Source organism: Micromys minutus, assembly GCF_963924665.1.
Source record: "Micromys minutus genome assembly, chromosome: 1".
Lineage (NCBI taxonomy): Eukaryota > Metazoa > Chordata > Mammalia > Rodentia > Muridae > Micromys > Micromys minutus.
In genome coordinates this window covers 107,984,950-108,009,660 of record NC_137969.1, presented here as the reverse complement: position 1 = coordinate 108,009,660, position 24,711 = coordinate 107,984,950, and the positions used below count along the sequence as shown (strand labels likewise).

The following is a 24,711-nucleotide window of genomic DNA, read 5'->3' as shown; positions in this document are numbered from 1 at the left end:
GGCGATTTGATCCAGGAGAAGCCATGAGGCTCAGCCAATGGGATGTGTGACTCCCTTTGGAGGGAGAGGGAGATGCAAGAATCTAGGCATGGTGAATCAATGCCAGAGCCTCCTCCCATGCGGGACCATTGTCTCTCTAAACATCACAGGTCCTCCCACAGGCCCTGGGTTCTCTAAGTGCTAACTCACTGAAATCTGTGTCCACTTCAGCAAAACATCCTTTCGCCCACCTGCCACAGCAAAATGGTTCATGACATAACTGAGTTCCCAAAGAAACCAGGAATTTCTATTTCAGATGGGTGTCCATAAGGCATTTGAGGCACAGATAGAAGCAGATTCCAGGACGGCATTGGTTAAGGTAATTTCCTGGGGAATTTATGTCAAAATCCGTCATGGTAAACCAACGAAGTCAAGGCCTTACATACAGGAGTGACTCAAAAACCAGCTTTATTATGGAAAAGTTCCTTCCCCGGGACAGGCAATATTAGAAGAGCACATGGCTCTTGCAGTGCTTGAGGGGAGCTGTGGTACTTGGGTCTCTTCTTCTTCAGTGACTGCACATAGCCTACATAGCGCAAGAAGGGCCTCGAGTGTCTTGTATATTTCCTATGCCCCTAAATATCCTCTTCTCTCCAGAAGGGAATATTTCAATCTGGAGGAAACAGCTCTACCAATGCGTGGGAAAGAATTAGAACCCATACCGAGTTTTTAAGGAGCATAATTTCACGTCTGAGGAAAATAGGATATTATTCTATTATCTAGAATATTCCAGAAAGAAAGGGTCTGGTGATGCCTACTGTTAACTTCTGTCTCTTCAGTACCAGAGAGTATCAGAGGGCAGACAGCTGAAGTTGGCTTTTCCTTTAGGTCAATGACTATGGCAGCTGAAGTTGGCTTTTCCTTTAGGTCAATGACTATGGCAGCTGAAGTTGGCTTTTCCTTTAGGTCAATGACTATGGCAGCTGAAGTTGGCTTTTCCTTTAGGTCAATGACTGTGGCACAGCGTGCAGAGCCGGCTTGTTTCTCCTGTTTCTGTGTTGGGCTTCCACAGTTTGTAAAGGATCATAAATATTTCACTGGCTGGACTGATGGTGGTAACGTTCATTCTCTCTGGTAAGTCCGATTTCCTTCCATGAACATTCGTGAACTTCCTGTGTGGTAAAGAGAATGAGAACATGTGGGACAGGCTAAGACCTCGATCATTTGCAGACACTTGTGTTGATCTATTGGGCAACAGTGTTTCCATGGTCATCTGAACCACATGCTAGCTAACTCACAGAGAATGCCTGAGGCTGCCGAGAACAGGAAGGAAATGGAAATGATTCTGAGCAGGATACAGAGATGATGGGAAATTGTGGAAACATGAGAAGGAAAGGAGCTCCGTCTTAGCATGATGAACATCTGTTGTAGAAGTTTGAATGAGGGTGGTCCCCATAGGCTCATAGATTTGAATGCTTGGTTGTCAGATGGAGGAACTGTTCAAGAAGAATTGGGAGATATGGCCTTGTTGGAGGAGGGGTGTAACTGGGGGTGGGCTCTGAGGTTTCCGGTGACCCCATTCTCTCTCCTCTTCTTTGTCCTTGCTTTGTGTGTGTGGCTCATAAGCTCTGGCACTTGCCCGCCTGTTCCTGCCTTCATGGTTATGGACTCTAACTCCCTGAAACTGTAAGCCCCAGATAAACTCTTTCTTCTGTAAGTTGCCTTCGTCATGGTGTCTTATCACAGCAATAGAAAACTAATTCAAGACATTTGTTTAAAACGTTTCTCCTTCTCCAGCTGGGAACCTGCAATTTTCTACAATACCTGAAACTACCTATATAGTAAAAGGACAGGTCCCAAAGCAGCTTTTAGGATTGTCTTATCATATTGTGGTCACAGCCAAGGTTCGATATAATGTCACTCCTTTAAAACAGAGGAGATGGGGGGGAGAAGAAGTTTCTTAGCACTCCTCTGAGATGTAAGTTGATGCACTGCCAAGATGATGTATATATATATATTCTCTTTATACACACACACACACACACACACACACACACACACACACACACACACGGCTAGTGCTAAAAATTTAACTGGGGCTGCTGGACAGGATAGAGTAGAACTGTGCCTCTGTTCTGTTACTGCTAACATCCTGCCTGGTGCAGTTACCAATCTCAACTCTGAAACATAAGGAACTCGTGACTCCAAATAGCTACTGCTAATTTTATTGTCAACTTGACATGCATCTAGAGTCATCTGGGAGGAGGCATCCTCAGTTGAAGAATTCCCTCCATCAGTCTGCTTTGTGGGGGCATCTTCTTGATTGATAATTGATGTGGGAGGGGGACAGCTCACTGCTGGCGGTACCTGGACAAATGATCCTGGGTGTCAGAAAGCAGCTGAGCAGGACATGGAGAGTAAGCTGGCCAGCAGAAGCCTCCACAGTCTCCACTTCAGTTCCCTCCTTGGCTTCCCTGAGGATAGACTGGTAAGCAAAATAAACCCTCTCCTCTCCAGGTCACTTTGGGTCATGTTGTTTTATCACACAATATAAAGTAACTAAGACAGCTACCGTTTATTGAAAAATCAATGTGGGGCATGAACTGTACTTATGTGCTGGATAATCTTATGTCAGCTAGACACAGACTAGTTATCTGAAAGGAGGGAATCTCAACTGAGAAAATGACTCTTAATTAGTGACTGATGGGGGAGGGCCAGCCCATTGTGGGTGGTGCCATCCCTGGGCTGATGAGCCTGAGTTCTATAAGAAAGCAAGCTGAGCAAGCCATGAGGAGCAAGTCAATAAGTAGCATCCTTCCATGGCCTCTGCATCGGCTCCTGCCTCTAGGTCCCAGCCCTGTGTGAGGTCCTGTCCTGATTTCCTTCTATGATAAACTGTGATATGGAAGTGAAAGTCAAATGAGCTCTTTCCTTCCAAACTCGCTTTAGTCATCCTTTTTCATCGCAGCAATAAAAACCCTCACAATTTACTTTTCTTTTTTTAGACAGGGTCTCTCTATGTAGCCCCAGTTGTCCCGGAACTTTCTATGTAGATGAGGCTGGCCTCACTGAGATCTGTGATCTGCCTGTTTCTTTCTTCTGGGATTAAAGGCTTGTGCCAGCACTGTGCCCTAACCTTTCCTTTCAACCTATGAAAATGCTTGAGTCAGAAAACCTCAAGGTCACCCAACTGGAATGTGACCAAGTTTTCAACCTAGGCAGAGGCCCCAAGACACTTTATTTATGTAAGCCTTGTTTTGTTCTTCTCCCTCGTTCGTTCGTTCCCCCTCCACATACACACACTTTTCAACTGTAGCTGGAACTCTGGGAATTCACATTTACCACTGACTGACACAGTCTCACAACCCTCCCCACCCCTTGGATAACCTCCTGATGGTTTCTTCTTGAACATCCTAGAGGCCTCAACACTTGGTGGGCACACTGAGAGGGAATTTAGGGGAGCTAAAACTTTTAGCCTTTTGTAAGTAAGGGTACAGTAAAGAAACCACCTGGGTGATAACTGCCCTGTGGGTCTGGAGAAGGTTTTTGTCTTAGTTCTATGGCTGTGAAGAGACATGAGGACCAAAGCAGCTCTTATAAAGGAAGGCATTTCTTTGGGGCTTGATTATAGTTTCAGAGGATTAGTCTGCTATCACTATGCCAGACAGCATGCCAAAGGGATGGAATGATCCTTGGCCTGCCATAGGCTGTTGAAACCTCAAATCCCACCCCTAGTGACACATGCCCTCCAACAAGGTCACACCTCCTAATCTAATCTCTTCAAACAGTTCCACTCCCGATTACTAAGCATTCAAATACCTGAGCCCATAAGGGCCATTCTTATTCAGAGCACCACACTTTTTATTGTTGGTATGAGGGAGAGGGGGGGTGAAGGGGGAGAGGGAGAACAGCCAGGGGCATCAGAAAGAGTCCAGAGCAGAGTAAAAGAAGACTGGTCATGGCCAGGCTTTTTTCCGGGAGGGTAGAGAAAATAATAGGGGGGAGGGTATAGCAAAAAATGATGAGATACTCCTGCCCTTTACAAGGAGGAGGGAGGAGGGCAGGTCAGCTGGAACAGCCTGGGAGTTAGCATAGTGGAGGAGGATTTGGGGAGAACCAGAAGGCTATCTATCACGGTGGCCTTGACATTTACAACAGATGTTTTACTAGAGACCTAAGGAGCCTGGAGGTTGGCTTTGGGCTGTGCTGTGTAATCATAGGTAGGTGACCCTTCCTCACATATTCCAGAGAAATGCTGCTTGTGAGTTTTGATTTATCCCCTAGCGATCTTTCTGTTTATCCTACCAGCATTAGGCAGGAGCTGAGCACTGGCTATCATTTTGGACCAAGTCAGTGGGCCTCCCGACTCCTCCCCTCATAGAGGAGGTTTGGGAATTCTTTTTGGAACACATTTGCCATGGATCATGAAGGCCAATCTAGACAGCCAGGCTTAGTGGCTCATGTCTTTAATCCCAGCTCACTCAGGTGGCAGCACTGGGGAGGCAGAAGCAGGCAGGTCTCTTGTGAGTTCGAGGCCTGCCTGGTCTACATAGTGAGTTCCAAGATGGCCAGAGTTACATAGTGAAACTCTGTCCTAAAACAAGACAAAACAAAACAAAACAAAAAAACAGAACGCCAGTCTCCTGGTCTCCTAACCTCCTTTGATCACCCCTATGAGTAAGACCAGGGTACATACACTCTGGGGAATGGGAGACTTTGTTGCAAGTCTTCCTGTAATCCACAGCGTGGCAGAGTCCAGGCTTCCAGCTAGGATCAAGCAGAAGAAGGGGGCGCTTAGGCAGAGGGAACTGGGCCCGAGGCGGAGCTCAGCTGGGAGACCGGGATGTGGGCGGGGATGTGGGCGGGACCTGAGAGCCGGGGCGGGGCGCGCCCCTGGGGCGCCAGGCGTAGGGGGGTAACTTCTGGGGGCCCGGGGCGCGCGGGCATAAGAACACGGCGTGCGCACCGGGCTCACGGAGCATCAGTCTGCGCACAGCCATCCCGGCGCCGCTGTACGCACGCGCCCAGTAGCTCCGGGCTGACGCCGGCCTTCGCACAGCTTCCGCCGCAGGAAGCTACCGCGCACCGCTAGCACCATGCCCCGCATAGACGCGGACCTTAAACTCGACTTCAAGGATGTTCTGCTGCGACCTAAGCGGAGCAGCCTCAAGAGCCGATCCGAGGTGGGGCCGCTGGCATACCGCCTTCGGGTTGGCAAGGGGGAAGTGGGTATAAAGGGAGGCACAGGGTGCCTTATCTGTGCCCGGGGCAGGGGCGTCACACCCTCTACCCCCAGAGAAAGGGGGAAGGCCAGTCGATATTTTCCTACACCTGGACTGTCTCTAGTTAGGGTCAGTGACAAGGGGGCCTAGTTCGGGCCTGGAATTATAAATGCGTCTACCTACCGGTGGTGGGCTTGGGGAAGTTCACACTGACACTCAGAACGCTGAGGAGCTAAGATGAACCAACCGAGTGACCAGTGACTTTAAAAGGAATGGTCTCAGGAGAGGCGCTCAGGGAGGAGAGGAAATGGTGAGGTTAGGATGAAAGGAAGAGAAATGTAACTGCAGGTTTCTGGAATTTGGAGCAGTGTCTCTTGGCGCTGGGTCCTGCCTCTGCTGATTTAGCATCAGGTCCTGTGTCTGCGAACAGGGAGGAAAAGCCGGGAGCTCATGGCAAGCACTTCGGTTCTTTTTCTTTTTTCTTCTCCACTGAGTTTAAATGGTCTTGCAGGAGCTGAGCTTGGGGACTTGCTTCTTGGTGGCACTCTGCAGTACTGGGCAGCCTGCAGTTCCAGCCCAGAGTGAGACAAGCAGACGGCACTGGGGTGAGGGTCATTCGGGCCATTTGGAAGTTAGTTGTACCATAATAAAATGAACGCTTGGGAACAGGTGGAGACGGAGACGGCTGAGGTCAGACCTTGAAGGATAAATAGTTTTCTAGAAAGGCGGAGCTCGCTGGAGTTGTTGTTCCTGGATCCTGGCTTTGCTCAGGGAGGGAGGGGGCACTCAGGAGGAAGAGCCTGAAAGGACACGGGGAAGCTAAGCCAGCCTGCCCGCCCCATCCCTTTTGCTCAACAAACAAGACCATAAATAAATCCCCTCAGCAAACAGCTCGCTCCGGTGCCCAGGCCCGACTGCAGTGCCCGCAGCTGCCAGCTGAGGGTTGGTATGAATTAGGGCTGCCTCCTGCGCTAGCCAATGAGAGAGTAGAACCAAGTCACTTTCCCTAAGCGGGGGCATTGGCTGCTTGCAGACAGAACTGGACAAGACAGTACTTAATGGGTGAGGTGGGGTGGGGGAAGGAATGAAGGACCCTCAGCCACCCAGATTAGATGCTGCTGAGCCTGCCCTTTATCCAGTGTGTTCAGGTGCTAAAGAACAGGGCAGACCCTTGGGGGGAAAACAACACTAGAGAACCCCCCCTGGAGTGCTGAATACAAACTGGGAGCTTATAGTTCCTAAACCTAGGTCAGGATGAAGTGTTTGCATTCTAGGCTGACTAGTAATTTGGTGGCCTCCGTGTCTGCTCTCTGTGTGTGTGTGTGTGTGTGTGTGTGTGTGTGTGTTTCTTTACTGCTTGTTTAAAATTTATTTAGACGAAAGCCACTTATTTATAAGCAAATCCGTATTTATCCATACAAAGAAAGAGTCTATGCATTTTCTGACCTACGAAAGCCCTAGAGAAGGGGCAGTGCTAATATTTATGCAAACAGTATGATGTCATGCAACACTTGGTTTGGCCTGGTGGCCACTCTTAATGTCCCAGCCTGGGTTGAATCTTGGAATCTGAGCATACCGGTCACAGTGGGAATTGGTGCTCTCCAGGACTGCTGCTTGTGTTGTAGCTTTTGAGAGGGAGCTGCCTATTGTGGCCTGTTCCAGTTGTTTGTGGTCTAGCCTCCTGGGGCTGGTGGATGAGCTCAGATAATGTGACTTGCTTGCCTGGCACTACAGAAGGAACTGCCTTGGCCTCACTAACGTTCCAGCTCAGTGTTTCTTGTGATATCTGGCAGGCATAACCAGGAGCTTGAAGTGAGTTCATCCAGGTAGAAATAACATCTAGAGGCGGGTTGGAAACTATGCACTAGATAGATGATTAACATCTCAGCAGCTTTGAAGGGGAGGCACGGGATACAACAGATACCAACTAGAACAAAATCTGGCTGGCTGGGGTTTTACCAACCATGCAACAGTTTGCCCAGAACTGGGTCTGATTCATCAGCTTGCAGAAAATTAAACTTGGTCCAGAGGCAGGGCATGGAGAGAGTTGTGCATGCATTTATGGAGGAGCAGGCCAGTTATTCTCTGAGTCTAGCTCAAGGTATCAAAGACTAAAGTGACATTGAATTTGATGACTGAGTTACGACTGGGACTTCTGTCATTCCACGGGACCCAGCACTGGCTTTAGTATCCCACCTCAGTTCTTAAGTAAGATTTTTTTTTTTGCATGTGTGAATATATTCATGTATGTTTGCATGCACGTATGTGTATGCACAGATACACTAGTGGTGGCCAAAGGTGGGCCTCTGGAGTTGTTCCTCAGGCACTGCCCACCTTTGAAAAGATTATTATTATTATTTTATTTTTGACCCAGGGATTTTTCGCTGGCCCAGAATATAAGGAATAGTCTAGTGTGGCTGGCCAGCAAGCCCCAGGGAGCTCCGCCCAGCCTCGGGGATTTTAAGTGTGCAGCTATACCCAGCTGTTTGACTTGTTTGTTTGTTGTTTTAACTTTTAACGCATTAACACCAGATTTTGAAAGTTGGGATTGGAGAATATGCGCAGTAGAGAACCATCTGCTTGTCCTAGGATGGGGCAAATGCAGAAGCTCTTCCATTGCTTACAAGTCTGTCGTAATTGTTGGACCATCGGAGAGAGAAGGGGCTAGCATCTGTGACAGGCTGGTCCCCAGGGAATAGAGGACAGGACAGGGTGGAGAGAATCCACAATAGAAAGGATCTCCATTAGTCTGAGTTCTGTTGCTATGTGATTTTTTTTTTACCTTGGCATTGTGTCCTAAGCTTGCCTGAACAGGGAACTGCAGAAATGTGGCTCTACCAACAGGCCTGTTTGTCTCCAGGTTGGGGTTGGTCAGGCTGGAGGGCTCTGGTCAAGGTGTAGGTTTCTTTTGAGAACTGTTGATGAAGGAGACAGCGCCCTCCAAGTATCTCCAGCTCCTGCTGTTTTGCTGGCTACTTTTGACCCCCCTAGACTTGTAAATGCCCAAATGTAGCCCCTAACTTCATCTCCATAAACTGTCCTTTTTTGTAGTTCATGTGCCCAGGTGTTTCCCCTCTTGAGAAGAATATTGATAAGGGATATTCTGTATCTTAAGTGATCTCAACTTGGTCACTATTTTCGAGTAAGGTTCAATTTCACAGTACTGGGGTTAAAGACTCCAGTGCCATTTGGTGGGAGCCACAGTTAAACCTGTAACAGCCTATGTAAACTTTGTTTTGTGGCATTAGAAGGCTTGCCCTGATTTGTTCTTTGTCATGAGTGCCTCGGAATCACCTAGGGAGATACTCCAAAACATACAGTTTCCAACGAGGAAACTTGGCCTGATACAGCTTGGGGAGGCCTTGACATGTTTGGGGAGATCATCAAAGGCAGCCTTCGCTGTGTGAGCCTTGGGCTCCGGCTCATAGTGCCCTGTGTACTTAGGGGCTGCATGGCTCACAGTGGTGCTGAGCTATGCACACACATTTCGGAAGCAAAAGAACCAGTGGAGAAGTTTCCTGGGGTCATAGCAATACCCAGAAGGGCTGCTCTAAGTAGGCAAGATGCTGGAATTCCCTTCCCAAGTGGCTGCAATGTGATCCTGAGGCCTTTGTGGTCCACTTCCCAGAATGTTTGTCCCAAAGCCCAACCATGCTTCTAGGGCAGCCTCTTTTACACCAAAGTCAAGTGGCAGGTTTTTGTTTTGTTTTGTTTTGTTTGTTTTATAACTGTGGAGCTTAACGTACAGGTACAGTCTCTTGTGACCTTAAGGATTTGGGAAGTGTGGGTGGGAGGCAGGGCCTGTTTCCTGTACCCTCCCATATTGGCACTTTTCTGTCCTGTCTTTGAGTGATTTTTTTTAAAGGGTAGTGTAGCGTATTTCCTGTAGGGCTTTTTAAGCTTAGCTTGACTCACTCATTACATAGAATTACCCATAAATGTGTCAGTGTGTACTTTAGAACTGCAGAATGCTGAGTAGTGATCAGACTGACTCACTATGGGGAACAGAAATTATTTTGGGGGTGAAGAGGGTAGTTTGCTACTTTCTGAGTGGGTATTAGGGGGGTGTGCTGTATCCAGGGCATTCAGCAGCTGCAGCAGGGTAAAGGGCTGGAGGCTGAAGTAAAGTATTTATCTCTCTGTGAATAAGAGGACTCTCTCTCTCTCTCTCTCTCTCTCTCTCTCTCTCTCTCTCTCTCTCTCTCTGTGTGTGTGTGTGTGTGTGTGTGTGTGTGTATGTGTATGTGTATGTGTATGTGTGCTGTGTGTCTGGGTAGATAAGGTTAGGGCAGATAATTTCATTTCTCTTTCTTAGAACTAAATATTGTCAAGAATCTTCCTTATCACTTGGGAGGGAAAGGTTTGCTGGCCTAGCCTAGGGTATACTAAACATGGGTTTCACTGCTGAACTACACACCTCCAGGGCCAGGTATCTGTGTTGCAGAGATAGGGAGGGAAGGGTTCATTGTCAAGGTTGAGTGAGGGCGAGAGAGAGAGAGAGAGAGAGAGAGAGAGAGAGAGAGAGAGGGGGAGAGGAGGGAGGGAAAGAGAGAACAAGAGAGAGAGAGAACAAAAGATAGATATAGAGCGAGCGAGAGAAAAAGAGAGAGAGAGAATGAGAGAGCAAAAGAGCAAGAGGGAGAGGATCGTGGCAGTGTAGCAGTGCAGAGCTGAAGGAGTGGCCTCCCTCAGACATCCTGCAGGCTATAAGCTGGACTTGCTTTACCAACAGAGGAAGTTCCCTTAGAGATACGACACTGCCTAGGAGGTTCATGGTATGGCAGTGCCTCCCTTCCTCTCAGTGCCCACTGTTTACGGCCAGCCTCCTGGACTTGTAGAAGCAGGAGAGAACAGAAAGGCTGAGGGTCTGGGTGGCTGCAGAGTGCTGAAATTTAACTCACACTCTGAAGTGCAAGTTAAACGAGATAAAGAAGAGAAGCTTCTGGAACAGGTGGTTGAAGACAACGATCGTTTGTGCCCGGGCACCAGGGAGCATGTCAGACTAAAGTTCAAACTTCTCCTTGTCAGCTCACTGTGGCCACACAGTCCAGTGAAAGCAATGGATGATGGTACAGAGTACTTCAGGGAGGGAATCATCAACATAGTGTGTGTATGTGTGTCCACACATGTGTATGTGCACAGTGTACATATGGAGATCAGAGGACAACATTCTCTATGGATCCTCGGGGTCCTCCTATCTTTTGTTGGACACAAAGTCTGTTGTTGGCCTGGAACCTCACCAAACTGGTCAGGCTAGCCTGGCCTAACAGCTTTAAGAAATCTTCCTGTTCCCCCTCCTGTATCGTATAAGAAGCCTGGCTTTCCTAATTTATGTTCTCTTGCTTGTGACAAGTACTTTAGTGACTGAGCCACCTCCTCTACCATATTCCTCCTGACATGACTGAGAGAGAGGTTGGCAGTATCAATGAATGAGAGTTAGTGGGAAGAACTGGACTCTGCCAGGGAAGCTGGACCCAGCCATGTACGTAGACCTGAGGGGCCAAGGCTGCCCTGTGGGAGCTGCCCAGGGAGAGGAAGTCCAGCTCTCACGTTCTCCTTGGTCTCCAGCCCTCCCTGCAGCTGTCTGCAAACCAGAGGAGCAAGCCTGGCTCTGCAGAAACAGATGGCTGCGTTGTATTTCCCCAGCTCTCCTGACGACAAAGCAGCTGCCAGATTCCCAAAGGCAAAGGGATTAAGGAATTGTAGCTCAGCGCTGGGAAATTTGTAGTGAAGTTCAAGGTGTACAGGGCGATGGGAAGGACCCGAGAGGAGGAGGAAGGAGGGTTCCTGCTGTTGGGGAAGAGTGGATGGACTTCCCTAGAAGAGGAATGGACTCTTCAGTGTTTGGGATTGGGGTGGGGGGGTCATTGTGCACATGTGTGTGCTCAGGGCTGGCGTGAGGCAGGAGAGGGAGAGAAGGTGGCAGAGGGGTTGGAGAGGCTGTGAAGGGGGACCTCATATAGATCTGGGGCTTCCCGAAATGATACCTGGTGTCTTAGTTGGGTGTGTGGGGACAGTAGGGACAGTTTAACCTTCTGGATGTGAGTAGAGCTTACTACTTGGTTTCCTTGGGGCTGTCCTGATGTTGGAACACTGAGTGTATGAGAGTCCAGGGGCTGAGAGGTGGACTTAGCTGATGTCTTCCCTTCCTGCTCTGAACACTGGAAATTCTGCCGGAGTTACCTAAGAGCCTCTGCAAGAGTAGACTCATTTCTTCTACTTTTTGTTTTTGTTTTGTTTTGTTTGCCAACAGGTGGATCTTGAGCGAACCTTTACGTTTCGAAACTCAAAACAGACCTACTCAGGGATTCCTATTATTGTGGCCAACATGGACACTGTGGGGACATTTGAGATGGCTGTGGTGATGTCACAGGTGAGAGCTCAACCACTTTATTACCTCCTTTCTTGGGGCATGGGGGTGTCAGGTGCCTGGACTCTCTCACTCTTTGCTGAGTCGGATTGTTGCAAGGGGCATATTTTTCCTGCTTCTGTAGTCAAAAGAGGCCCCATGGCTGACCCTCTGTAAGATGGCCTAGATCTGGCTTTGGCTTTTCTGTGAAAATGCCTGTGATAGTTTTAGAAATTAGGCTTTCAAAAAGAAATTAGGCAACAGGATGACTGCCGTATTGGAGAGGTCCACCCCTTTAAAAAGAAGGCAGCCACTTTGCCTGTAGTATTTAATACACATGCCGGAGAATGTTTATTATTTCTGCTATAATGTGGCTCTCAATTCTTACTGTAACTCCATGGGGTGGGCTCCTTTTGCAGATGAGGAAACTCAGACAGAGAAAGGGGTGGAACATCTTGCCCCAGGGCCTTCGGTCAAGTAGAAAGGCGGGCCACAAACCTAAAGTGACTCCTGAATCTACAGGACTCATCTCTAAATTGGGTGGATTCCATGGCAGTTCAAGGTTTCTTTTGACTAGTGTCTTGACCTCAGGGGAAACCATGGAGGAAATGGCAGCTCTAGGGATTTGCTGCCTCACAGACCTGTGTGTCAGGCCTGAGAATCGGGGCCTCTGGGTGATGAGTCCAGGAACTGTGTGTCTGTTTCTGCTGGTCATATCTGCCGAGTGCAAAGCTAAATGCAATTAGTTGAAAAAGCTTCTCACTGTGGGTGGCAGGTCGGACCACAGGAGGCCCTGGGACTCATCATTAAGCAGCCACAAGAAGGGAGAGATGCTCAAATTATGAGCTCAGAAAGTGGAGTTGGGGGTCATCCACCTGCCTGAGGATTGGCTGTTGTCAGCTCTAAACCTCTGCCAGAGGGAGTCTGAGGTGAAATTGCTAAAGGAATGTGGTGTTTTCCCCTCCTTAATCTTTTCCTTGCTTTGTTGTTAATGACTGCTTGTGATGAATTTTTAGTGTAGGCTGCCGGTGTGAGAAAGTGTCCCCAAAGGTCCAGGTGTTAAAAGGTATTTCTCAGGTTGGTACTTGTCAAGAGCAGAGCCTTTAAGAGATGATGTCTGGCAGAAGGTCTTTAGGTCATTAGAGGTGTGGCCTTGCAAGGGGTTGTGGGACCCCAGTGTCTTCCTCTTTACTCCCTGGCTGGGAAAATAAGATGGGTACTTTTGACCTGCTCTGTAGTCCCGCCATGGTGGGCTGACATGCCACAGTCCCGAGAGCAATGGACCCTTCCGTAGACCAAGCCAAAATGAACCTGTCCTCGTTAAAAGTTATTTACCTCAGATACTTTGTTATAGTGACAGCAAACTAACAGTTACAAGGGAGTGGGGCTCAAGGAGCACCACAGAGGTAGCCTGGTTTGTCTGCAGACTCGCCATTCATCGAAGAACCTGGAGCTCGCTGTGTCCTTCCCGCTTTCACGGGAATGCTTCCCAGGAATGAAAAAGCCTGCGCTGGCAGAGATAAGCCATGTGTGCGTTCTGTGAGGTTTCTACTTTTGGGATCCACAGATAGTGTGCATTAATAGTCACAGAATTTTAGTGTGAGAAACTGGAGGTGTGGGGTGACTGAGAAGTTAGAGGAGAGGCCGAGGAGCAGGGAAGTTTGATTCTGGACCATTGCTATAAGTAGTTGATGAATTAGTTATTTTGTCCTCCTTGGCCCCACACCCCCTTGTGAGATAGGGTCTTGCTATGTCGTGGCTGGCTGTCACCTGCCACCATTCCTCCAGCCTCAGCCTCCAGAGTACTAAGTGCTGGAGCCTTAGGCACATGCCACCCTATCCTATATATATATATTTTTTTTTCTTATATTTCTTAACCCTCATTTCTGCTCCTAATAACAGTAATTCTATTCAGAGTTGTTCTGAGAATCCGATGGTGTTTGCAATGCATTGGCTGATAGTGGTAAAGTCTGGTTCAATAGCCTGAGAAGAGAAGTAGGGTTATTAACCTAACTCCCTCTCTTCTTGGCTTTCAGCAAGAAGTATTTAGGCCATGAGTTGGGGGAAGCTTGGGGTGTGAGGCAAGGTTCTCTGGTTGACTGAACAGAAGCTTGCTCTTGGATGATCACTCTCCTGGCCAAGGGGAACTTCTACATGTGTGTTCTTGACCTGCCTTGGGTGTGGGAAAGAGCTAGGTGGGTCAGCTGGGTGGAGATGCCCCTTCTTTTTCCTCTTGCCTTTTGGCAGGGCTTCCTGAGACTGAACACACATTGTCTGATCATATCAGAGCAGGGGACCATTTTGTGGCTCATTGCTTCATTGCGTACACCTTTGTTTGAGTTTTGGCTCCTGGGGACACATTCAGAGCAAATTAGGCATGAGTGGCAGCTGCAGATGCTTTTGTCTGTGGCTCACCCCAGCAGGCTGAGGGGGGAGATGGGCTCCCCTGGCTCTCTCCTGACAATCCGGTTTTGTTTCCCAGCATGCCATGTTTACAGCCATTCACAAGCATTACTCCCTGGATGACTGGAAACGCTTTGCTGAAAACCATCCTGAATGCCTGCAGGTAGGATGACGAGGTTTACAGGACAAGGGCTGAGAGGTAGGAGAGTCTGCGGCCCTGTCAGGAGCATTTGAACGGGGACACACATGGGAATTCGGGTGGGTTGCTGCCGGGGCAGGGTGAATCCAATCTAACTGCTCTTCCCTGGCTACAGGTAGTGCATCCTAACGATGACAAATTGGCGTTTATTTCATGCCGATCTACACCTGCTAGGGTAGCTGTCATTAGAAAGGATGTGAGCGTTGTTGAGGATGCGGAGAGATTGGAATGCTTATATTCCAATGTAGGTGCCGAGGCTGCCTTCTAAATGGTCTAATTGTGGTTTAATGTCAACTCAACACAAGCTGTCATCATCTGAGAAATGCCTTCTCCAAGGTCAGGCTGTGGAAAAGTTTCTAGGGCACCTTCTGAGTGACTGCTCGGGGAGGGCCCATTGAGGTTGGGACCATCCCTGCCATGGTGGTCCTGGGTTATTTAAGAAAGCAGGCTGAGCCAGCCAGTAAGCAGGACCCTTTCATGGCCTCTGTATCAGCTCCTGCCTCCAGGTTCCTTGTCTGGAGCTCTATCCCTGGTTTCACTGCTTTGGTTGGGGAGTTTCATCATAACCATGGTAACCCTGACTGAGATTCAGGAGGAAGCACCAGTTACCACATGGCTAACAGTTCTAGGAGAAGTAAAACCATATATTCACACATGCACAAGATCATGGATGCCCATAACATTTATAATAGCCCCAAAGCAGGAAATGCACATTAAACAACTCAAATGTGTAACTGATGGGCAAATACTTAAAATGTATCAATATGATAGAATGTCATCCAGCCACAAGAGAAATGAAATACGATGTGAACAAACCCTGAGAGCATCTTTGCTGAGTGAAAAATCAAACACAAGAGCCACAGTGTGGTCTCGTGGACACTAGTTGCCCATGCTGGACACATGTGGAGATGTCACATACATGAAGACATAGTCATCTGGGCCTGGTAGCAGGTGGAAGGAGTTAGAGATTAATACGTAAGCCTCATCTGGAGCCAGGCCCAGTGCCATAGCCCGTAATCCAGCTGCATAAGAGGCTGAGGCAGGAGGAGCTGAAAGTCAAGGGCAGCCTGGGCAAATTAGCCTGTGTCTCAAACAAAAAAAGTAGACGTTTGGCATGTAGCTCACCTGGGATTTACCTGTGAGGACTGAAAAGTTTGTTGCACCCTATCTTCAAGTGCCCAGTGCTATTAAGAAAGAAGGAAAAAAAGAACAAACAAATGAAATTTAAGGACAAGAGAAAGAAAGAAAAGAAAAAAATCCTTCTGGGAACCAAGAAAGTGTTCTTTAATAATGGCATAACTAAATAACCTACAATCATTGTGTACCTAAGGCAATGTCTTAGTTTAAGGTTTCCGTTGCTATGGTGATGTACCATGACCAAAAGAAATGTAAGGCAGGTACATTGGATAGTCCGTCCTCCAGAGACGTCAGGGCAAGGAACTTGAGACAGGCAGAAACTGTACCAGGGGCCAGGGTGACTGCTGCTTATGCCTGATAGTTTGTTTAGCATGTGCTCTTATATCACCAAGACCACCAATCCAGTGCGTGAGCTGGGCCCTCTCACATCAATCAAAGAAATGTAGCACAGGCTTGCCCACAGATCCCCTCCTCCAAAATAACTGTAGCGTGTGTCAACTTGACACAAAACTATCCAGTATAGGTGTCTTACATGCTGTGCTGCTGTGTCTAAGCAGCCCTGTTCCACTAAGCCAATGGGTGTTTAAAATGATACCATAAGCCCTCCCATATTATGACTGACTTTCCTTCCAGTACATGCTACTGGTTCCAAGCCAAATCCAGCAATGGGGTGTGGGCCTGCCTCTTTGTGAGGAGGTCATTTGTAATGAGATAATGATTTTGGATGCTGGCATAGCTGCTGTTGCTTTCTCTGTGATTTAAATAGTTAGGTGTGGACTTTTACTACAGAAAGAAGGCTTAAGAGATAAAGTAATTCTGGCTCAATATAAACTCTTTCATCTTTGATATATTGTTCAGAGTATAGATGTCCCTTGCTGGCTGCTGGGGTCTCAGGGTCCTCGCAGATGCCAAAGTCCTTGGTTGCTCAGGCCCTGTAGTAAGTCTACATACAGTTATACATATCCTCCTGTAGATATATCCTCTATATGATGTGTGCTCCCTCACATATTGCAAATGCTATATAGCTAATTATTGCATATACATCATATGCATAGAAGTAAAATAGCAAAAAAAAATCCACACAAACCTAGGTGTTTTTTTTTAAAGACTTGCGTTTTATGTGTGTTCACACACATGTATGTATGTGCATTACATGTGTGCCTAATACCCACAAAGGCCAGAGGAAGGTATTGGATCTCCTGGAACTGGAGTAACTTATGCTTATAAGCATTTGTGTGGGTGCTGGGAAACATACCTAGGTCTTTTACGAGAGCAGTAAGCACTTCTAACCCCTGAAGCATTTCTCTAGCCCCTGGTTTTATTTATTTATTCATTTTAGGGTCTGATGTCTTAGTTTTTCCCCTCTATTTCTGTGCGAAAATAACTCTGACAAAAGCAGCTTAAGGGAGGATTTATTCTGGCTCACAGTCCAAGAGTACAGAGGGGTCATGGTGGGGAGTCAAGGTGATAGGAGCGTGAGGCAAGTGGTCACATGTGTCCACAATCAGGAAGCAGAGAGTCATGCATCCATTCTGCTGCTTGGCTCTCTCTCTCCATTCACATCCATCCCAGCATCATCTCAGCATCATCCCAGCATTCCCCTAGCATCATCTCAGTATCCCAGCATTCCCCTAGCATCATCTCAGTATCCCAGCATCCCTCAGCATCATCTCACTATCCCAGCATTCCCCTAGCATCATCTCAGTATCCCAGCATCCCTCAGCATCATCTCAGTATCCCAGCATTCCCCTAGCATCATCTCAGCATCCCAGCATTCCCCTAGCATCATCTCAGCATCCCAGCAAAGGAATGGTGTTACAGGTCTCTCACCTCAATTCACTCGATCACAGTAATCTCCCAAAGGCCTGCCTCTTAGGTCATTCCAGACTCTCTCAAGTTGATAATACATCACACAGGTATAGTGTAGTGCAGATGGCCTTGAGCTCAATAGGGAATGGCCTCACGCATGCTTCCTGCCGGGTCATATCCTAGTCACACATCTCCTTAATCTGTAAAGGACTGTTAATTTCACTTTTATTTCTGGAAACGTCCTATGTTGTCCTTCTGTAAGTTTCCCCAAATGACCCATCTGCACCAGTAGCTCCGCACACAGCGTAAGGTTCTACACAACAAGCTTGAGAAAATGGAGTAGAAGCCAAGGACAAGGTCTCCCGAGTATTTCAGAATCTGTTTACTGTTAGGTTTTGTTGCAGAGACCCAGGTTCAAGGATGGGTGTGAGTCAAAGGTGGGAAAGAAAACATGAATCTTAGATCATGGAAGGAGCAGGTCTCCTTTACCTCTACTGCCGTTTGAACAGAGCCTCTGTGTTTACTCAGGGTAGACCTTGGAGGGTTGCCAGATGGAGGGAGGGTCTTCCTTTGCATCCTACTGTTAATGGCCATTGTCTGTGCTATACTTTGCCACAGCATGTAGCTGTGAGTTCTGGCAGTGGGCAGAATGATCTTGAGAAGATGAGCCACGTCTTGGAAGCAGTGCCTCAGGTGAAGTTCATCTGCCTGGATGTGGCCAATGGGTATTCAGAACATTTTGTGGAATTCGTGAAACTGGTCCGCTCCAGATTTCCAGAACACACCATCATGGTAAGTATGACAGGATAGTAAGTATGACAGCTCTCAAGATGAGGAAGCTGGTCCGTCCCCTTTCCATAGCTTTTTTGTTGCAAGAGTAGTTGCAAATCCCCACGACAGGGACAGGCAGACACTAGGGAAGATCGGAAGAACTGGGTTCCTTGAACACATGAATACGGTCCTGACGGGCAACATGGCTGTTGGTTTCTTATTTTTGGTAAATGGCATCTGTTGCCTGTGACCTGTCAAAAAGAGGGAGGGGGATCTTCATTACCACAAAATAGAGTGTATTTATTCTGAATTTGAAAACGCATGCTAGGGCTTCAGTTCAACATGTTGTTCTCGATCCAGGCTGATTATTATGACACAATCATTTTGTGGGAGTCAATTATTGATGGCAGGTTGGCTGAGATGGGGTTTGCTCTTTGACTTCTCCTTCCTTTTCTGTATTTTCCCAACATCTATCACCTTTACCTGCAAAAGGTATGTTGACTGCTCACATACTGACAAAAAGGAAGGAACAGTCATTATAGTCACAGTTGGGCTTTGGGGGGGAAGAACCCAACCTATTGTATTTATGCCCGTTTTTCTTGGTCTTAGTTAGTGTGGCATGTAGAGAATGACCAGTTCATGACTCACACCATGACACCTCTGTCAAGAAGTGGCCACCTGTGCATGGTTTCTGCTAGTGGAGTTCAGTTGTCTGTTTAGGGACCTTTCCTTCCTGAGTGGCTTTTGGTCTTGGTCATGGTATTTCATCACAACAACAACAAAAATAAGTAATAAGAAATAACCTCATGGAGATAAAAATGGGCCACCGTCAAGGTATTTCTCTTGAAAGACATTTTCCCTCATCAACCTACTTTCTCCCCTGAGGTCTTACAGCCTGTTTCACTCTGAAGGCATCAATGGATCAATCCATCAGTGAGTCTTCAGCAGCCTGAACCTCTGAGGAACTCTCTCCACACCCATGCCTGTACTTTCTGAGATAGCCTTCCTAACGATAAAGCTTCCGGGAGATCTTTTCTCTGTTGAGAAAGACTTGGGTTCCCGGCACAGTTCCTCTTAGGACTTACCCTCCCTTGATTGAGCTGGCTCTTCATCTGACTTCTCTATATCCTTCATGGGCTTTGCTAAGTTAGTAAGCCAGCCAATGTGTGTATCTGAGTCTGTGAGCCACTCTAGCATTGAACTTTGGATTTGAAGCCAAGCCAGGCAGGAGCTATGGTAGCTTATTGCTCAGGGTTGGTTTCTGAAGCGTGAAGCTGTCTTATGGGACTGAGCTCAGACCTGTGGGATCTGACCTTATTCCAGGTACCACCTGAACTGAGATAAGTTATAGGGCATTCTGGGAATGATTTAGTGCTTGAAAAACACCCACGTGTTTTGATTATGAGAGCTTGCTTGTATATCCACAAATACTCTGAGTATTTCAGGGAGATAGATGCCGGTCTCTTCTCTTGTTTTCAGCATCTCCCTAGGAGAGGTTATCCCACATTTACTCTAGACCAGGAGTCTAAAATTCCGATTTGTTCTTAGGTATGGGGGCTTATTCTAACACCACCTTGACATAAAATCACAAAACTGCTTTTGGAAGGTAAGCCCTGAAGGTAAAGACCATCCCTTATGTGGCACATTTAGACTTGTTTGCCTGTGGTCACCTGCCACTGGGCAGGATCGGTGAGAGGCAGTGCCTTTGTTTCCACTTGGGAAGGCCTGCAGCAGGGCAGAGTGAAGTTGCTGGCCTTCCCTGTGCCCAACACTACTCATGCATGCCTCGTTTAAAACCCCACTGTCAGTTGCCTTGTGGTAACTTTCTTTCAGGCCACTTAAAACAAGGAAGAAAACCCCGGCATTCCAGAACAGAAGCCCCAGGCCCTGACTGGGATGTGGTGGCCGTGAATAGCACTTGACCTTAAATGCCGCTTCTCTGATTTCCTGTCAGGTGTGCAGAAATTGCAGCATGCATTTGCTGGAGCCCTTTATGGATTCCATGAGAGTCGGGTGAGGAGGGAAGCGAGGCCCCAAGGTTGCTGTGATCTGCCTGGGGGTCTGCACGGGTCTCAAAGGATCTGGGTGGCTCTGTAAGCATTCATAGGGGTCTGTAAAGGTCTGGGGGCTCTGCAGGGGTCTGCAGGGATCTTGACAGGCCAGAAAGGTGGGATCTACCTCTCCTGTCTTAGTTGCTATGGAGGAAAGGAGGGTTAATGGAAGGTTAACAACTGAGAGCTTGTAATGGGAAATGACACAGGCTTACTGGTTCTAGTTCACATCTTTGGTAATGTTATAAATTACGAAAACCGCATAAACGGATGTTTAACAGGCAGTTCTAAGTCCTACTCCAGACCCTACAGCTCCCCCTTTCCCCCCAAAATACACTTTTCACCTCAGGTTTTCTTCCTAGCTCTGGTTATTGTTCCTCTCTTGGCAGCCATCTGCTGCGGCCACTTTTACATTCCTAAACAACTCAGTTTGAGCTGGCCTGCTCCAAGTCCTCCATGAGTGGTCAGCCTGTAGGCCCAAAGTGCCAGCTTTGGCCTGAGGTGCATTGGAGATACTCCCTGCTGTTTTGTCAGCCATGTTTGTGACTGAAGAGGCCATTGCTGTTTCTGCAGGTGTCTTGCTCAGTCTCTTCCTCCAACTCCCCACTTGGTAGCTAGTTACAGCACCTTTAAACCTACCAACCCGGTGCCTCCCTCCAGGGTGCTGCCTAACTACCATAAACAGGGAGGCTTATCAACAGTGGAAACTTACTGGAAGTCCAAGACTGAGGTCTGCCAATGTCTGGTGACACTCTTCCTTTATTGGTAACTTGTAGTTCAGTCCTCACACTGGAGAAAGCCCCCACATGCTCCCTCTACCCTTTTCCAAGGAATAGCAATCTCATTCCTGGGAGCCCTCTTAAAGGCCTCATCTTTAGTCTTACTGCCCCCCAATTGTTTAGGCTCAGGATACAAAGTTTAAGAGGACACATTCAGACCATGGCACTCCTGAAGACAGCCAGTGTAAAAATTATTATTAATATTTTGTATCCATTAATGCTAGAAACTAACATGGTGGCTAGTTCCCCAAATAACCACACAGAGACCTTCTTAATATTTCAAAGGCTTTAGGCCTTAGCTAGGCAGACTCTCAACTAGCTCATCTAAGTTAACTCAACTACCTAGTTCCATCCAGTCACATGGCTAGCTAAACCTTCCAGGCTCATAGTTATATCCTTCGCATGTCTGCTGGCAAAACGGCTTTCCTTTTTTCTTCTCAAAATTCCTTTCACCCTCCCAGGAAGTCCCGCCTTCTACTTCCTGCCTAGCTCATTGGCCATGATTTTTATTAAAGCCAATCAGAGAATGCCTTAGGTAGGTGAGGAAGGACAGACACAACTTTATACAGTGTATCCCAACATGCCAGCTCATGATCTGACTCTTGTGTTCCTTGCTTGGGAAAAGAAGTTTGAGGACACCAAGAAAGGGAGGATAATTATGGTGTCCACATGGGGGTGTTGTTTTGTTACCCTACTCATACAGTGTACCCCAACAGTTTGCTCAGTTGCTTTCTTAGGCAGTAAGTTCTACTGAAAGCATTTGCTCTGAACACTGAGTCACAGAAGAAAGGTAGGGCCTGCGCAGTGCAATTGTTTTAAGAAGTAGGAGAAAGGATGGAGCTTGGTTGGTAAAAATGCTTGCCATGCAAGCATCAAGACCCAAGTTTGATTACCAGGCCTTTATAAGAAAGAAAAATGGGCACATGTAATCTCAGAACTGGGAGGTGGAGACAGGCACTTCCCTGGAGCTCACTAGCCAAGCCAGCCTAGCTAAATCAGAGAGTTCCAGGTAGAAAGGAGGGATTCCCCTCTCAAAAAAATAAGGTGCATGGTGTCCTGAGGAGCAGAACACCCGAGGCTGACCTCTGGCCTTCACACTTAGGCACATACAACACATTCTCACATGCACACACATGAACGCACAAAAATAAAGACAGGCACCACTTCTCTAGAGGTTGTACGCTTGAAATGGCTGTTGCTGAGGGCCACCCTTGGCCAGATTGCAAACTGGGGTGAATTGTATGCCATCCTCAAGAACAAAACCCAGAGGAGATTGAGCAGTGCAGGAAAGGGGTGCAGGGGAGGGAGGGCCTAGGGAAAGTGTGTGCTGCAACTGAAGGGCCAGAGCTTGTTCAGAGGGAGCAGCAGTTCCCACAGGCCTCTGGACAGCCTCCAGCAGCAAGCACCTCTGCAGTGCCTGCTGGCCTGCCAGGAGGTCTTTCATTGCTCCGGTTGGCTTCCTCAGCAATAAACTGGAGACTTTGGCAAGGTAGATGTTTATGCCTAAGCCAGTCTTTGCCTGCACTGACCCCTGAAATCTGTGCTTCACTCAGAAACCGCCAGTGGATGCTCATGCCTTTGGTTCTCCGCGGTTTTGAAAATGTTAATTTTTCCTCTCTGGCTTTCAGAGGCCCTAGAAGGAGGAATTAGCATTTGCCCAGTGTTCTCTGAGCTCCAGGGCACTGGGTGAATGGATGCCTAGTGCTTTAAGAATCACTGCAGAAGCTGGCGCTCCCTGGCTTTTGCACCAGGCCAGGGTTCCTCTGAACTATCTGCTTCCTGTTCACCTATGACCAGCTGGGGAAAGGAGGCAAAGGTGTTGGCTGAGAGAAGCTTCTAACCATCCCTAAGTATTAGCCTGCTGAAAATTCTAGATACTTTCCTAAGTGGATTAATACAGACTAGGAATAGCTGTTATCCCCACCCCACCCCTCTCTTTCTATTGGTCCTGGGAATTGAACATACAGCTTCAGATACTTACAAAAGACTGTCCTGCCCCATATCTCCTCCTCTCCCAACGGCTGAACCCTGGGGCCTTGAACATACTAGAGGAATGTTCTGCTAAGCCACACCCCCAACCATCCTTTCTTTGCTTTTAATTTTGAGACAGGGCCTCACTAAATTGTCTACACTGGCCTTAAATTTGTCACCTTACTGCCTCAACTTTCCAGGCCGCTTAGACTAAGGGCATGTGTCGCCGTGCCCAGGAATCATTTCTTTTTGGGCTAGGGCTTTGGACATGAAACTCAGTTTGTTTCCCCAGGGTGTATCAGTCTGATTCCTGACAATACCTGAGAAAAAGTACGGTTCGTTTTGGTTTTAGGTTTCATAAATTGTAGTTCATGGTCACAGGGCTCTGTGGTTCCTGGGTCTGTGTGGGTGAACAACATGGCAGGGTATACTTGGTGGAGAGAGAACATGTACCTCCTGGGAAGCAGAGACTGGGAGCTGAAGATAGTAGGAATAAGACACGCCCCCAAAGATAGGCCCCTCCCCCCAGCGCTGCCTCCTCCAGCTGGGCCCCATCTCCTGGCGTCCCTCCCAAGATGCAGTGGTACCCTCAACTCCCCAAGTCCCGTCTCTCAATACAGCTGCACTGTGGACCTAGCATTTGCCTATGAGCTTTGGGGACCTTTCAGATAGAAGCCACGCCACTCGGGGCAGCGGGGATACCCAGCAGAAACTGCTTCCTGCCTGCATCGGTGTCTCAGATTAGGTCACACGGTTTTTTGTCTGGTCATGGCTGTCAAGGAAGTGAACAAGCACAAATGCCACAGTGACGGGGCCTATCATGCTCCCAGGGGCTGTCACACCCGCAAGCTTGCATCCACTCCCTGTACAAGGTGTTTCATGCTGACAGAAAGCAGCGTCTGAGCCTCTTCCCTTAATCACCCTCGACCAGCCCCTCCCTACCCACAGACCAAACTCCCATGGCCAGGGGGCCACCTATGCAGAAACTGCACAGCGAAATCGGAAGGTTGCCTCTATTTCTGATTAGGTTCTCTTTTATCTGCATTGGGTCTTCATAATATCCCACAGAACTGTTTCTGTTGGGGGGAAGAAATCGTTTTTCACTTTGTGAATGGCCCAAACCTTTGGCCGTGATTGTGGTTGTATCATTGGGAGAGAGTCTTAGGACTCGTGGGATGAGCGGCGGCAAACACACTTTTGAGGTTCAATTTTTTTTTTCCAGGAAAACTTGGGCTAGAAAAGATACCTCACCAGTAGAGAGTTAGTGTGATGTTGTTGTTGTTGTACTTAGTGTTCATAACTTCTGATGATTTCATAGGTGGAAGATAGCCCCCCACCGGCATATACAGCCACATTAGCATGTCTCCCTTTTTGTTTACATTATCTTTTTTTTTAATGGATCTTATGAATTCTCCATATATTCCAGCTGGCCACCCTTTGTCATAGCTAGAGAAGCTCTTTCCTAGCTGGCTGTTCTTTGATTATGTCCTCTGCCTGCACAGAGGTTATTTTTCTATAGCTCGCTCTAACCGTGCCTTCACACTACTCTGATGAGTTTATGGGGAAACAGCTTGACCTCTAACCCGACTCTATCTTCCATCTGTGACATCAGTCGTCATTTTCTGTTGGCAGCTGGTGCTCATAACCAAGTAGCTTCACATTGGCCTTGTCACCTCTTTCTAACAACCTTTCCTATGGAGTTCAAGTGATTTTGTAAAAGTTAAAAAAAAAAAAATTTCCATCAGGGAATTAATTCAGTGAAAGGACATTTGAGGCTCTGGTGGGAGTAGAAAGAGTAAGGATGTGTTTTGCAAAATGCGACTTTGCATGGCTGTGAAAACCTAGTGACAGGCATCTTGCCAAGCATCCTAGGTACCAGCTGAAGCTTCCTGAGTGCCAGCTGAAGAGTCCATGGGGCAGTGAGTTGTAATAAAAGGGCTATTTTTGCTCTTTCAAGCTCCTGAAGTCAGAGAGCTTGTACTATTTCCAGCGTATGTGCATTCTTGTGGTTGATGGATTCCGCCACTTCCTGGCTTGCAGG

General features: G+C 47.7%; 1 protein-coding gene across 1 annotated transcript in view; it reads left to right on the top strand.

The window, feature by feature from the left end:
• The first annotated feature begins 4,899 nt into the window (after positions 1 to 4,899).
• GMPR (guanosine monophosphate reductase) overlaps positions 4,900 to 24,711 on the top strand; it is a 35,875-nt gene continuing 16,063 nt past the window's right edge. The window contains exons 1-4 of the mRNA XM_080933847.1: positions 4,900 to 5,162; positions 11,455 to 11,574; positions 14,033 to 14,116; positions 17,717 to 17,890. Coding sequence (XP_080789973.1) covers positions 5,076 to 5,162; positions 11,455 to 11,574; positions 14,033 to 14,116; positions 17,717 to 17,890 — 465 coding nt within the window. The 5' untranslated portion in view covers positions 4,900 to 5,075. The remainder of the gene's footprint in view (positions 5,163 to 11,454; positions 11,575 to 14,032; positions 14,117 to 17,716; positions 17,891 to 24,711) is intronic.